The 16,245-nt window shown below is 48.0% G+C and overlaps 1 protein-coding gene and 1 long non-coding RNA gene across 6 annotated transcripts in view; one reads left to right on the top strand and one right to left on the bottom strand.

Annotated features, from left to right (window-relative positions):
- The window catches only part of Ube4b (ubiquitination factor E4B), a 101,993-nt gene extending 86,004 nt beyond the window's left edge, over positions 1-15,989 (bottom strand). For 2 of the 5 annotated variants that reach the window (XM_013120008.3, XM_021232540.2), the window contains exon 1: positions 15,234-15,984. In XM_013120008.3, coding sequence (XP_012975462.1) covers positions 15,234-15,257 — 24 coding nt within the window. In that variant the 5' untranslated portion in view covers positions 15,258-15,984. Of the gene's footprint in view, positions 1-15,233 lie in introns of all 5 variants that reach the window. The other 3 variants (XM_013120007.3, XM_013120006.3, XM_021232539.2) reach the window with 3 other exon arrangements.
- Positions 5,578-12,551, top strand: LOC110342675. The gene is made up of 3 exons (XR_002384816.2): positions 5,578-5,670; positions 10,397-10,508; positions 12,393-12,551. It is a non-coding gene; the product is annotated as an uncharacterized LOC110342675 (long non-coding RNA).
- Positions 15,990-16,245: the final 256 nt, after the last annotated feature.

The following is a 16,245-nucleotide window of genomic DNA, read 5'->3' as shown; positions in this document are numbered from 1 at the left end:
ATGAATAAATAAAAAAGATGAATATAAATAAAAGTTATTTTTTCACTTTCTGGTAATTTTTATTTCCTTCCCCAAAATAAGTTTCCACATTAGAACATTCACACATTAAATTTTTCTCTGTAAATGTAATTTTTTTTTTTTTTGGTTTTTTGAGACAGGGTTTCTCTGTGGCTTTGGAGGCTGTCCTAGAACTAGCTCTTGTAGACCAGGCTGGTCTCGAACTCACAAACATCCGCCTGCCTGCCTCTGCCTCGGGAGTGCTGGGATTAAAGGCATGCGCCACCACACCCGCTTTGTAAATGTATTTTATTATTTTTACAAATCTGTACTCTGAGCTGGATGGTGGTAGCATCCAACACTCAGGCAGGAGGATCTCTTGAATTTGAGGACAGCCTGGTCTACAAAGCAAGTTCCAGAACAGCCAGGGTGATTACAGAGAAACCCTGTCTAAATAAAGAAAAAAAAATTTTTTGAGACAGGATCAAAATAGTACTATACATGATAAAGTGCAAAAGTTGTACTAAGAGGCTGAAGAGATGGCTCAGTGGTTAAGAGCACAGACTATTCTTCCAGAGAACCCCGATTCAATTCCCAGCAACCACATGATGGCTCACAACTGTCTGTAACTACAGTTCCAGCGGACCAACACTCTTACACTAGCACCAATGCACATTAAACAAACAAATAAATAGGGGAAATGAGAGGTACAACACTGGACCTCAGTGTGAAGTATACACATCTATAATCTTGGTGGTCAGGGGGCTAAGACAGGAAGGAGGCTAGCCTGAGCTACATACACAGTGATACTTTGCCTCAAAATTTTTAAGATGGTGGGAGGGGGCTAGAGATGTGGCACCTTTGTGAAGAAATTGGCGTGACACAGGCAAAGCCCTGGGTTTGATCCTCAGAGCCCTAACAACAGCCTCACATGATCAGTTTGCTGAAGAGCTACTACATCACGGCAGTATTGCCAATGGCTTCACTTCATACCAAGGGTTTGTTAACACCAACAATATTACCAAATGCATACAACTCAACCCTCAGGAAAGATAAGTAACCCACTGGAAGGACAGGCCAGGAGACAGCGCTGTACAGTCATCCACACACGGGGAGAAGCCCACACAAACAGGTGATCCAAAGGAAACACAGGTGTGTCTGACTCTGGATCACAACTCTGATAAAGGGTTTCTTCCAAGCATCCCCTTGACATACCTAATGGGCCTTTATGTAGCAACAAACCAAAGCCAAAATCTCCCAACACAAGGCAAGACCTGGGGCCACAGAGAGACACTGTCTTGTTCCGTCACCACGCACTCAAATAAACACTTGTCTGGGCCACTCTGTGCCCAGCCCTATGCTAAAAACTGGACAAAGAAAGGGCTCAAAACGAGCACGAGCTGGGAGCCCATGTTCCAGTGGGAGCCCCGTCAGCGAACAGGCCCTTCAAGGCAAGTGACTCGTACTAGGACAGGAAACCAAAGTCTAGTGAAATGCCTTTTCCTTCTCCTCCCAAGTCCTCCCCTCAGCTGCTTGGTGGTCTGGGGAGGTGAGGCGGGGGTCACAGGCTCACCTGTGCCTCTTAATCACATCCTAAAACCTTTCAGAGTCTGGCTTGATGGTACACACCTGCAACCCATCAACACTTGAAGACTGAGGCACCCACCCGACAGCAGCCTGAGCCGGGAGTGAGAACTGAGGCACCCATTACATGACAGCAGCCTGCCTCAAAAACAAAAACGTCTCAGATCTGCTCCCGATGGGGTAAGCCCTTCTGTGTATATGTTTCTCTTATTGGTTGATGAATAAAGCACTGACCGATGCCCAGGCAGGAAGCATAGGTGGCCTACCAGACCAGAAGGCGGCCAGGAAAAGGAAGGCAGAGAGGGACTGCAAAGAGACGCCATGCACCAGGCGTTCTCTGGTAAGATAAGGCCATGTAGTAACACATAGATTAGTAGTTATGGGTTAGCAATTAAGAGAGTTAGCCAGCAAGAAGCCCTAGCTATTGACCAATAGTTTTATAATTAATATATAGTGTCTGTGTGCTTATTTGGGGCGAATGGGCTGCAGGACCAGGCTGGAAAGAAACAGCAACAATCCTCCTGCACACCCACATGCTCCCTGTCCCCACCTCAGATCCCCTTGGCACAAACAGCTGCGCACCCATCCACAGCACACTCTTCCATCTACTTAACACATGAGCTCCAGCTGCCTGAGCCTGTGCCCGGACAGGAGCGCTGGCGCACTAGAGGACCGGGACTCCCTCATCCCTGACCTCAGCATGACCCCCAATCAGAAGGCATTCTACATATATGTGAAATTAAACTAACTATAATCAGATCTTTCACCATTTGCATGGTTGTCATTTGTTTGTTTGTTGTTGTTTGAAAACAGGGTCACAGGCAGCCCAGGATGGGCAGAAGAAGCTCACTATGCGGCCCATGGTGGATACTGCTAAAGTCTCTCTGGCTCTCACCTCCTAAGAGCTGGGATTACAAGCATGAACCCCCAGAACTGGCTTTTCTAAGTCCATACAGCAACAACAGCCACAAGGTCAAAGCCAGGCTGGTCTACACAGACAGTGCTGGGTCAACCAAAGCTACATAGTGGATCACTGTATCAAAGCAAAAACTGAAAAGTACAATATAACTCAGTGTTCTCCAGGCTGATTCACTATTTATGGATGGGATTCAGGCCCAAAGCAGCAGACTAGAATAACATAAATGAATTTCACATTTACTTCCTTCCTTGATGGAAAGGAGAGAAGTAGTCAACAATCAATACCTGCTGAATAAATAAATAAGTTAACCCAAACTTGATTTTATGTGTTTAAATGTTTTTACCTGCATGCATGTTTGTACGCTATGTGTTTGCAGTGCCTGCAGAGGCCAGAAGGGGGCATCAGATTCCCTGGAACTGGAATTACTGATGGGTGCTGATAAAACCCATCCTACCCCATTCTCCGGAGGCACTGCTTTTTTTTTTTTTTTTGGTTTTTCGAGACAGGGTTTCTCTGTGGCTTTGGAGGCTGGCCTGGAACTCACAGAGATCCGCCTGCCTCTGCCTCCCAAGTGCTGGGATTAAAGGTGTGTGCCACCAACGCCCGGCGGAGGCAATGCTCTTAACGGATAATCTATCTCCAGTCCCCACCACCCTATCCCCATTTTAACTTTCTTTTTAAAAACAGATAAAATGAGTGATTAGAATAATGAAAAATAAAATTTAAAAGAACCTGCCCTCCACATTTTCTTCTCCTTTAAACCTATGGCCTCCACCACTATCTACAGGTGGGTTCCTAGCTCACCCTCTCCATTCTCTTCTAACTTAGGCAACGATGCAACTGGTTCTATCAAGATCGCATGGCCACCACAGTCAACTCTACATTTTCCCTAAGTACTTGCAATGTAGGTCTAACAATGTAGGTCTGTCTAACAACCTGAGTTCAAGGCCCAGAACCTACATAGAGGTGAAAGAGAACCACTCCACAAATGTTGTCGTCTGAGAGAGAGAGAGAGAGAGAGAGAGAGAGAGAGAGAGAGAGAGAGAGAGAGAGAGAGAGAGAGACAGAGACAGAGACAGAGACAGAGAGACAGAGAGAGAGAGACAGAGAGAGAGAGACAGAGAGACAGAGAGACAGAGAGACACAGAGAGACAGAGAGACAGAGAGACAGAGAGAGACTCCAACAGCTAAGCTTCTATCCTGCTTAGGCCATTACTATTCTGCAGTACCAGCTAAATCACCATTGTAACTACCATATAGATGCTAGAAACTGGAAGTTGCTTACCTTACTAGTAAATATTAATGACCCTGACTTAGGGGTGACAATGGAAAGCAGGCGACCCTCATTTGGTAAAACTTAGGCCACCTGGGCCACTGAGCCGGCTCCACAGGTAGAGGCACTTGCTGACAAGCCTACAGACCTGAGTTTGGTCCCTGGATCCCAGAAAGCGGCAGGAAAGAGCCAACTCTAGCAAGTGTTTGCCATGCCAATACACTGTGCCCCTCCCCAACACATAAGAAATAAAATAAAATGTTTTACATCTCTGACATCTTAGGAAATGGCTCATACACCAACACAGCCAACAACTGTAGGGCGGTCAGCTGAACAATTCAGATCTGATTATTTCCTGGCCTCAGGCTGCTTGAAGGAAAAGCACCAGGGATAAAAGGAAGTATGGGTCTGCCTAAGGAAAGTCCGTGCCTACAGTTTAGGTTTCCTCAGAGGAGGAGAGCCAACTTTGTCAGCATCTAGGGGTAGGGAAGTCAGAGAAACTGTCCCATCTCAGGAAGAGGAGGTGTCTAAGCCAGCTTCAGACCTGGCCCAAGAGAAGAGTAAGTGGTATTCTAGCTAACTTTATGTCAATTTGACACAGGCCAGAGGCATCAAAGGGAGGAAAACCCAGTTAGGAAAATGCCTCCATAACACCAGGGTGCAGGCAAGCCTGGAGAGGATTTTCTTAATGAGTGATTGATGGGGGAGAGCCCGCCCTTTGTGAGTGGGGTCACCCCAGGGCTGGTGGTTCTAGGGTCTATAAGAAAGCAGGCTGGGTGGGCCATGGGGAACAAGCCGGTGAGCAACACCCGCCACAGCTTCTGCATCAGCGCCTGCCTCCAGGTTCCTGTCCTGTCTGAGTTCCTGTCCTGCCTTCCCTCAGTGACGGTCTGTTACCTGGCAGTATAAACTGAAGTAAACCCTTTCCTCCCCACGTTGCGTCCTGTCCTGCCTTCCCTCAGTGACGGTCTGTTACCTGGCAGTATAAACTGAAGTAAACCCTTTCCTCCCCACGTTGCGTTAGTCATGATGTTTCACCACAGCAGAGGAAACCCTAACCAGGACAGCTGAGACATGGAGGTGCCAAGGCACCCCCAAACAGGGCTGCTGGCTGGGAGAGGTCAGAAACCCACACCAATGCAAACGTGGACGGCCCCCACCCACATGAGGCCCTAGCAGGTGACAATGGCCACAGCCCAGAAAGGGCTGTCCTCACACCTACATTCCTTCCTCTCCCAGCAAGTCTTCATTCCAGCATCCGATCCCTACCACAGCATATGGGGGGTGGATCGGGGAAGAACTGGGGTTCCTGGACTGGAATTTAATGTGGGGCTGCCTCACTCGGGAGGGTGCAGTTCTGGGTCTGGGCAGAGGGTCTAAACGGAAAGTTTCTAACGTGAAAACTTTTGGCCGAGCATGTGGCTGTCCAGTAAAAACTATTTCTCAGTCTTCCCAACAAGTAGCCATGGCTGGTGGCTCAGGCTCTGCCCAGTAAGAGGTAAACAAAGCGATATGTGCCACTTCCAGGCTGTGCATGAAAGAGCCTGACCCCCTTCCTCTCCTCTCTCTGACTAAACACAGGTGGACACATAGCCAAGAGATGAAGCCTCAGTTAGGGAACCGAGTACCGACAGTGGCTGGGCCCTAGTGAGCAGGGTTGCCACAGCCTTAGCCTCCTGGCCAGACTTCTATCAGAGACATCAGCAGCCGTCACGCTGCAGCAACTCCATCTTAGAACCATCAACCGGCTAACGGGTGGACTCCTCCAGCACCCCAGCTTCTCTCAAGCCCACAGCCAGCCCAGCACCCAAGCCTGCCTGCTCGCTCTTCTCCACCACCAACCCTGGCTACCCCACCACCACCGCTCCCTGGGACTTCTGCAATGACCTCCCAACCAGTGAGTGCCCCATTTCCCCGTTGATCTATTCTCTTCAAAGAACACATAATGGATTCTTTGATAACATAAAATGCGTGCTAGTAGTTTTTATTGTCAATTTAACACAGCTTAGAGTCACTTGAAAAGTCTCAATTGAGGGTTTGCCCAGACCAGATTGGCTGATGCTAATGTCTGTAAAACTTTGTCCTCACGGATGGCCGACGTAAGAGGGTTCGGCCACAGTGAGCAGCAGCATCCGCTTGGCAGGTGGGCCTGTGCTGTGGAGAAGGCTAGTGTGCAAGCCAGACAGCAAGCCTGTAACTGCTGCTGCTCTGTGGCTTCTGCCTCAGTTCCTGCCTCCAGATTCCTGTGATGGTGTGAGCTGTGAGCTGTAAACTGAAATGAACCCTTCCTTCTCCTCAAGTTGCCTTGGTCATGGTGTTTTATCTCAAAGGGACCCTAGGACACAGTGCAACCCTCACATGGGTAGAGAATTCCTACTGTTCACTGGCGTATCTCCTTTGTCTAAAACCATGCACAGGAGTCCAGAAAGTATGAGCTGTCAGCTAGACTTGTTGGTGCACACCGTTGATCCTAGCATGGGGGAGGCTAAAACAGGTGAATTCCTGAATTCAGGCCCAGACTGGTCTACATAGTGAGACCCTGTCTTTTTATTTTGTTTTGTTTTTCGAGACAGGGTTTCTCTGTATTGTTTTGGAGGCTGTCCTAGAACTCACTCTGTAGACCAGGCTGGTCTTGAACTCACGAGATCCGCCTGTCTCTACCTCCCGAGTGCTGGGATTAAAGGCGTGCGCCACCAACACCCGGCCCAAGACCCTGTCTTATGGTGAAATCTTGCTTGTACAAATAAAGCCTATCTGAAGATCAGTAGATGGAGCTGCCACTAGCTAACCATAGAGTTCTAGAGGTCTGTACAGACAGACAGAAGTGAGACGGCTGGGTGGAGAGAGGATATAAGCGGAAAGAAACAGGAACACTCTCTTGTCCACGGAGAAGGTAGGAGGTAAAGGTGCTTCGGCTTGCTCCTTCTGTCTGATCTTTCAGCATTTTCTCCTATATCTGACTTGGGTTTTTATTATTTAGACCAATTAAGAACTCTTTTTGGGGCTGGAGAGGTGGCTCAGACGTTAAGAGCACTGACTGCTCTTCCAAAGGTCCTGAGTTCAATTCCCAGCAACCACATGTTGACCCACAACCATCTGTAATGAGATCTGATGCCCTCTTCGGGCCTACAGACATACATGTAGTCAGAATACTGTATGTATAATAAATAAATGAATCTTTTTTTTAAAAAAACTCTTTTTACACTGTCTCAAAAAAGAAAAGGATAGGAACAAAAGTATGAGATGTCACCGACTTTAAGTTGTACCAATATTTTTTGTATCAGCAAGAGAAAAACAAATAAAACCACCCATGAAGCCACAACAAAATGCCACATCTACACACAGGGACAAGCGGGACATGCTGGTTTACACCATAAGGCAAGTGCTTAGGAGGCTGAGGCAGGAAGATTGACACAAGGCCAGCTTGGAACACAGTGAGATCCTGTGCAAAAAAGACAAAAGCAAGTAGTGATCACTTTGCTTTGAGATCTCTTTCTAAACAGTGTGGGGTCTACGGACGCATGGTCTGATATGAAGGCATGCCTTAATCCCAGAACTCTGGGGACCAAAGCAGGCAGATATCTGAGAGTACGAGGCCAGCCTGGTCTACAGAGCGAATTCCAGGACAACCTCCAAAGCAATACAGAGAAACTCTCCAAAAACAAAACAAAACAAAAGGCAAAACAAAAATGCAATTCTAACCATATGTCCAGTGACCAAGTATAGTCCGGCTTCATGAGACTGATTTCTGCCCTTCTAAGCTTTGACAACACACGTGGTTGTTGCTTTACAATGCAAAGAATTGGTGACAAGACTCCAAGAGCAAGCAGACACCCCAGTGCTACCATCTCTCTCTTCATACAGAGTGAAATTCACTTACGGGACGAAGCCAAAGCATAGTGTGTGTGATGTATACCCCACATGGAGGTCAGAGGCCTGCTGCTGGTGTCCATACTACTGCCTTAGTTTTTGAAACAGGGTCTCTCACTGAACGTAGCGTTCCTCGAAGTTCCTCAATCCAGCTGACTCACTGGGCATCAAGTCTGGGGGATCTCGTGTCTCCACTTCTCAGTGCTAGGATCGAGACCCATGGACCACACCAGCTTTCTATGCGGGTGCTGGGGACTCCACACTCCAGTCATCATGCTTGTGTAGCAGGCACTTCAGCCTCTGGGCCACGTCCCCAACCCCAGCAAGCTTGTGTTTTAAAGGCACTCAAAAAGGCAAGCCAAGTCAGCAGGTGCACTGCTCAAAGGGGACAAGAGCGTCAACAGGTATAACCAGATTTGCGCGTGGACAGGAAATGGCCACGCAAACACCAGTTGGTCAAGAATAATTACACCAGCCACAGTGGGAAGATCGCAGCTGCAGACACTGAAGCAGGGAGGCATGTGAGTGGACTCGGGCAGGGGAGCGCTCTCCAGGACTCCAGCTCTCAGCACTATATCCCTCGCAGAGCGAGCCCGCCTCCCTGCCTCTGTCCCTCCGCCAGGTACAGAATGCATCCACGGCAAGGCCCCGACACCCGCTCTTCCCTTTCCCTAGAAAGTCTCCCCCAGCGGCCCCTAAATTGTTCTCAAAAGACATTCTCGGGTGGGGAGATGGAGTTATGGCCAGAGTGCTTGCTATTAAGACATAAGGACCTGCCGGGCGTTGGTGGCGCACGCCTTTAATCCCAGCACTCGGGAGGCAGAGGCAGGCGGATCTCTGTGAGTTCGAGACCAGCCTGGACTACCAAGCGAGTTCCAGGACAGCCTCCAAAGCCACAGAGAAACCCTGTCTCGAAAAAACAAACAAAACAAAAAAGACATAAGGACCTAAATTCAGATCCCCAGCACCCACATAAAAGCTACATGTACCGCTACTCTCAGTTGTCAACTTGACTACATCTGGAATTAACTAAAACCCAAGGGTTACGGACACCTGTGAGGGGCTTTTTTCTTTTCTTTTCCTTTTTCTTTTGGTTGACACAGGGTTTTTCTCTGTGGCTTTGAAGGCTGTCCTGGAACTAGCTCTTGTAGATCCGCCTGCCTCTGCCTCCCGAGTGCTGGGATTAAAGGCATGCACCACCACTGCCCCGAGAGGGACTTTTAATTAAATCATTTCAAGTGGGAAGGCCCACATCAAATCTGTATCTCTGAGGTAGGAAGATCCACTCTTAATCTGGGCCACACCCTCCGCTGGCAGTCTACATAAAGGACATGAAGAAGGAAGCCTGCTCTTGCGCTCGATAACAAGTCCATTTCTTCACTGGCTTTAGAGCCTACTTCTTCAGGGTTCCAGTGTGTACTGAAGATGGCTGAGGTACCCAGCCTTGTGGACTAAACAACTACTAGATTCTTGGAGCTTCTTTTGATAGACCCATTGAACTGGCTGGACCACAGCCTGTAAGCCATTCTAATAAACTGTGCATGCACTCGCGTACATACACACTCCTTAAATTCTGCTCCTGCAGAGAATCCCAACTAATACATAATGTGTGACAACACACCTTTAACCGTAGTGCTGGGAAGCCACAGACAGGCAAATCCCAGGGACTCAGTGGCTACTCATTTTAGCTGAAATGATGTTCAATGATGTGATCGTCTGAATAAGAATGCCCCCCTGAGCCAGGAAGTAGAGGACACCTTTAACCCCAGCACTTGGGAGGCAGCAGCAGGCAGGTCTCTGAGTTTGAGGCCAGCATGGTCTACAGAGTGAGTTTCAGGACAGCCAAGGTTACATAAAGACCCCGTCTTGGGAGAAAAAAGAAGAATGCTCCCCTATGGCTTCATATATTTAAATGCTTTGTTTTTGGAGATGGCACTGTTTGAGAAGGATTAAGAGGTGTGGCCCTGTTTTCAGAAGTGCATGCCAGGGCTTTCAAGTTTCAAAAGGCCCATACCAGGCCCAGTGCCTTCTTCTTTCAGGATACAGCACTCAACTACTGCAGCCATGTTCCCCTCCCTGATAACCATGGACTGCTGCAACTCCAAGTCTTCAATTAGATGCTCTTTGTAAGTGTTGCCCTCACCATGGTGTCTCTCCACAGCAACAGAGCAACGATTAAGACAAATGGGAAGGCCTATCTCAGAAAATAAAGAGGCAAGCAAGCAGAGACACCTCTGGTCTTCATACATAGAAGACACCCGACACCCGCATGTGACAACTTCTAAACCAAGTGTCCTGTCACATGCCTGCAGTCTCAGCTTCTCAGGAGGCTGAGGCAGGAGGATCTTCTGAGCCCAGGGGTTTGGGGCCAGGTTGAATCAATAGCAAGGCTTCTCGCCCCTCAAAAGCCAGCTGTGATGATAGCTACTTCAATCCCATCAGGCAAGCAGAGGCAGGTGGATCGGAGTTTGAGCCCAGGCTAGACTAGAGCTCCAGGTTTGCCAGAGCTACCAAGTAAGACCCTATCTAAAATTTTTTAATTTTTTTTTAATTTCCCCAATGTGTTGGGTCTGGAGAGATGGCTCAGTGGTTAAAAGCACGTACAGCTCTTGACCACCCAGGTTCAGTTCCTAACACCTACATGATGTCTCACAATCACCTATGCAGATCTACATTCAGGCATACAAATAATAAAACAAAAGAGCCACAGCAGTGTGCTCTGTCCTTCCAGGATACTTTATTTTCCTTCATAGGGCACATCATGAAAAAGCACCTGCTGTGCCTACCTACCCTGAGGAAAACGAAGCTCCCTAGAAGCAGGTCTCCGTGGCAATGGACAGGCAGCAAGGAACTATCAGCACAGAGGTAAGTGCAAACATTGCCACCAGCCCACACAGCATGGAGGGCTAGCTGAGGCCTGTTCTCTCGGCCATAGCAACTGAAGAACAAAAGTCTACTACTGGTTTCCACTGCCTCCCTCCCCTACTCATACAGGGACATTTCTAATGGTGCGCTAGATTGGAATCCAGATCCCACATGTAAACCAGCAGTATGCCTTAGAGATGAGGTGTAATTTTGCTGGTAGAGTGCTTGCCTGCTTACATGCCTTTCAGCAAGCTAACTAATCTCTAATAATCTTTATTTTCTTATCTGTAAAATAGAGACAATAATAGGAGAGGTGTCGGGGAGTTCAGAACTTAGCACAGGGAACTCTCTGTCAGCTAAATCACCTGTTTTAGAGGAGGCAAAGGGCCAGGCAGGGAAGCATTTAATCCCAGCACTTGAGGCAGGGGCAGGCAGATTTCTGAGTTCAAGGCCAGTTTGGACTACAAAGTGAGTTCCAAGACAGCCGGGACTGTTAACACAAAGAAGCCCTGTCTCAATTAATTAATTAATTAATTGAGCAAAAGGCTGATGGGACTGCTCAACAATTAGAAGCTCTTGCAGAAGATGCATTTGGTTCCTAGCACCCCCATCAGAGGTCTCAAAACATCCAGGTCCAGGAAGAACTGTCTTGTCTCTGAAGGCAACAAACTACATGTACAAACTGGTGTCCTCTCCCCTCTCTCCTGCTATCTTCCAGTATGTACCACCTTCCCAGCAGCTAATGCTTATCCCCTTGCCATTCATCTTAAAGCCTTAACACCCTGCAGGGCAGGGTAGAGAGACTGTGGTCTTACAGAGAAATGAGGAGATCTGATGCCTGCGCTAACCCGCAAACAAACTCCCAAGAGATGGTGCTAATTTCCACGTCCCTATCTCTCACACCCAGCTCCCAGTACCCTTTTGAGGCCACAACACAGAATAACATTTTTCTAATGTCTTAATTAAGACCTCATTCCACAATGTGTCCCTTCTGAGTGTCTTATGTATGCCTCCACAATATGCATCACACAATAACTATACTGTACATTAAGATAATTTTTGCCAGGCGGTGGTGGCGCACACCTTTAATCCCAGCACTCGAGAGGTAGAGGCAGGCGGATCTCTTTGAGTTCGAGGCCAGGCTGGACCGACAGCCTGCAAAACAATACAGAGAAACCCTGTCTCGTAAAACCAAAAAAAAAAAAAGATAATTTTTATGTGTATGAGTATTTTGCCTGCATATGTGTATGTACCACATGTGTGCCTGGTACCTGCAGAAGTCAGAAGAGGGTACCAGATCCCCTGGTGGCTAGTAACTGGAGGCTGCTGGGAACTGAACCTGGGTCCTCTCCAAGAACAAGTGCTTTTAACTGCTGAGCCATCTCTCCAGCCCCTATATTGTACATTTTAGGTTCCTATCTCTATCTTCCAACTCAACCCCCAAATTTATGGAGTGAACCATTTGAGGCTAGGTTTGGGAGGCATTGTTGAGGGAACATTATTGCACACCAGTTAATCAGTTCCAAAACCACCAGAACACATCATGAATACATTCATACAAAACAGCACTTTACAGAAAATGGGGTGTATCAGACAGGGTATTAATACAGATGCTGTGATAAATCTATGTCAACTGTTAAACAGTGAAATGTAATAAAAGTGGCTTTGGAATCAGGGGTGAGTTTGAATTCTAACCATGTGACTTCAAAACCAGGTCACTTTTGCCAAATCATTTAACCTAAATCTGTTTCCTCACCTATAAAATACACAAAATGGTTCCTACTTTATTGCATTATTTTACCAAATGAGAAATGGCTGCACCATGCCTGACAAAGTGCAGGCTTCTAGGGCTGTTCATAACTGTCGATCCTTTTCCACTTACAGAACTCTGCTGATCTGTAATCCCAACACTTGGGAAGCTGAGGCTGGAGGATTACAAACCTAACGTCAGCCTGGAACATACATCCGTACCCTGTACTAAAAAAAAAAAAAATCCAGACTGGGAGGTGATGGCACACACCTTTAAGCCCACCACTTGAGAGGCAGAGGCAGGTGGATCTCTGTGAGTTCAAGGCCAGCCTGGTCTACAGAGTGAGTGCCAGCCAGAACAGGTTCCAAAGCCACACAGAGAAACCATCTCAGAAAAAAACAAAACAGATAAACAGATAGACAGATAAAAACAAATAAAAAGCCAAGGTCATAATGCTGCATTTGGGACGAACACTTAACTCTTCTAAAACCTTGACCACACCCTGAGTCCCAGGCAGCCATCTCTCAGAAGTAGGTCAGGAAGATTTAGGAGAATAGGGGGAGAAAAGGTACAAATCATTTCAAAGCAATTTCATCACCACTGCTGAAAAGCAGTTTGAAACGCCTGCCCTACTTACAGCATTCATTGCCTTGGTACACGAAAACAACACGTGAGTAGCTATAGCATGAAGATCTTGTAAACAATGATGCTGTGGAATGTAAGAAGTCTAAAAGAGGCTGAACTTAGTCACAGCTCTACTCTGTAAAGTACCACATAAATAACACAGCAAGGCAGCTGAACCACCCTTTCAAATACGAAGAAAAAAATAAAAGAACTCAAGGTGACCTATGAGAGAGGGACCTAGTCTGGTTAAACCAGTTCTTATTCTTCTAGCCTGCATTCACAAATATTTTCATTTTGCTAAAATATGAAATTCTGATTTAACCCAATTTCCTAACTAACAGTGAGGTCACTGGCATGACTGTTTTAAAGTCTGAAATGTATCCTTCAACACACCTGTTATTTTTTAACCAAATCAACATCACCTGCGGTGATACAAGTTTCTACTAACAGAGTAACAATACAAAGGCAAAAAACCTTTGGAAAAGTATCTGTTGAGAACCCAGTATTAAAGGAACTGGTCTAAAGCTAGGCAAGTCAGTACACAATTCCCAGCAGGAATAGCAGAGGCAGAGGCAGGTAGATCTCTGTGAGTTGGAGGCCAGCCAGGGCTACACAGTGATATTCAAAAAGAAAAACAAATTTTAAAGAGATTTTTTTTTCTAGCTTCTAATGAGAAAAAGAATGACCAGTTATTGTTCTGCCTTTGTAGTCAGGTCAACTAATTTGTTGACAGAAACTTTATATTAACCCTGCCCTGGAAAATTTAATTTTTCATATATGTTTTAGTGTTCTGTTGACCTTGAAAAAAAATCTCTGTTTCTTCCACAAAGGTTGTATGTGTTCCTTTTACGGTAACTAAAAGAGTTACACCATCTCAAGAACTGAGCAAATATGAAAAGGCACCTTCTGAATTACACAGTATCTTTGGCCAGTCTGTATATTTTACTATTGGTGTGAAAAAAAATGAGTAAAACAAATCTGTAAAGGCCTCTAAACCACTAGAGATCGTAAGAAAAAAAATGACTTTCTAGAAGTAAAGGACTACATCAGTTTTTCAAAACACAGACTGTGTCTCTTTAGAATTAAAAAAAAAATGGGGGGAGGGGCTACTCTTAAGAACTACAAAAAAAATGTTTCCAAGGCAGTATTTATTTCTGAAACTGCTCAGGACTTTTCTGATTTAAGATTACACTCCTGCTGTAGTTGAGGAAGACCAAGTTAGCTGACACAGAATGACTTAACAACTGAAGTATCACAATCCACAAAATTGTTTCTTTTCCTACCTGACCCTTCACCCACCCGTGTGCATGTTCCATCGCTGGAGAATTTGAGGGACTAAAAAAACATGAGAAGAAAGGCCATGTCCAAAAGTGGAGCAAGAACCTCTCCCAGCCAACCTGATGACAGATGGCTACTTTCCTACTCCTGCAGGGGAAGTTTACATGAAGCAGGGATAGAAGGGGTCTTGAGAAGAAGGCCTCGCTTTGTAAAAAGACTGGGAAAAGTCAACCAACCAAGTCACAGGAAATTCCTTGTGCCCTGCCACTGCTTTTCTGACAATCCGACACACCACAACCCAAGTCTAAGGGGGAGGGGAACTAAAAATAAAAAATAAAATAAAAAGTAGAAGACCAGCAGTCATTAGGAGTCTGTTAAAATTATTACAATTTAACTGGAATCTTTAAAACTATTAAGGATATACACTCTGTTACAAATCAAGGAATCTGTAACTACCTCTCAAACACAAAGGTACCTTTGATCAACTTATACAATGAAATCGCCACATGTATCTGGGATTTCCAGCACTTCCTTTTAAAACTGCCATTAAACCATTATTTTAATCCACAATTGTCCTTTAAATCCTCGAAGACACGGACACACACAATATACCACGATCTCAATCTTGCCCCTCTTTCTTGAAGACCCTTTTAAAAAGACTGAACACCTTCAAGATGCTCTCCTAATATTCAGACAGTAAAAGACAGCAGCAAGTGGAGTTCCGAATGAAGAAGCAAGGAAAGAGAATAAAGGAGAATAAAACGAGAGACCCTCTCCGAGGTCTTGCATTCTCTTATCTCTGGAGAATATGAGTGGCTGAGTAAACATGCTGAGGACACCGTAGCCCAAAGTGGGAGCTCCTTTCATTACAGCCAACCTGATGGGGATGAATGACTACAGCCACAAAACCTCATTATCCTTGAAAAAGGCCGTCCCCGCGGCCTCCCAGTCCCAAAAGCCCGACACCACTAGCGCAAAATCGTCCCCGACCAAAGCCCCAAAGAGTTGCCAAGTAAATCCTTTCAAGGTGCCCCCCCCGCCGCCACCGCCGCCCCCACGCCCCAGCTCCTCACCTCGTCAGCGCTCAGCTCCTCCATCGCTTTCCTCTTAATGGTGAAGGGCGTTAGGGAAGAGAGATCCTCAGTTCTTGAGGCCGGGGCGGGAGCGAAGCAGGCTGGAAGGTTTCTAGCGGGCTGCCTGGGCCCCCGGTGGGGGAGGTTTCAGAATTGCATAGTCAGAGGTGAAACACTGAGAACACGAGGCACCGGATCGCCTGGGCTGCGGCCGCGCGGATCGCCCCAGCCTCCTCCAGCTGCAAGCGCCCCGAGCCGCCGCCGCCGCCTCCTCCTCCGCCGCCTCCTCCTCGGGCCGCGGCCGCTGCTCCGGGGTCCTCTCCGGGCGCCGCCGACTCCCCTAGCTCCCCAGGTTACCCAGCTCGGCTCGGGCCCCGCCGCGCGCCGTGTCTTCGTGGCGGTGACGCGGCGGCCGCGTGGCTCTCCCGCAGACCCCGCTCCGGGTCCCGCCCCTGGCCCCCGGCGGGAACGGCTGCTCTGCACCCTGGAAGCTCCCCGAGGCGCGGCGACCCCTCCAGCAGCCCCCGGCGGAGCCCAGCGCCGTCCCGGGAAGCCCCTCCCCTCCAGAAGCAGGCCCGGCTCGCCCCGCCTCCACGCAGGAACCCCGGCAGGGGGGAGGGGAGCGGAGGGCCTGGCGAAGCGCTCGCTGCGGGCCTCGGTCCTCCTACCCCTCCAAGCCGACTCTTACCCCCTCGCCCCACCAAGTATTATTCATCAAAACAACAGGGCGGCCATCTTTGAGGGGGATCACGTGACCCTCGCCGCGGAGGCGGGGCTTCTGGCTCCCGGACGCGGCGGCCAATGAGCGACGGGAGCCGCGCCGCCGATTTCCTCTTCGCCTGCATCCTGTCCCCGCCCCCCTGCCCCACCCCCCTCCCCCATCCCTGCCCCCACCCCCGCCCCCACCTCCCCTAAGCAAGCGGCGCCAGGCGAGGGGGGGAGGGGTGAGAGAGAGCTACCAGGCTCCGCAGAGAGGGAGGCGGGGCGGGGCGTCACCATGGAGACGGCGCGG

Source organism: Mesocricetus auratus, unplaced genomic scaffold (genome assembly GCF_017639785.1).
Source record: "Mesocricetus auratus isolate SY011 unplaced genomic scaffold, BCM_Maur_2.0 Super-Scaffold_100042, whole genome shotgun sequence".
Taxonomy (NCBI): domain Eukaryota; kingdom Metazoa; phylum Chordata; class Mammalia; order Rodentia; family Cricetidae; genus Mesocricetus; species Mesocricetus auratus.
The sequence above is the reverse complement of the archived record's forward strand: the minus strand, read 5'-3'. Positions and strand labels throughout refer to the sequence as shown.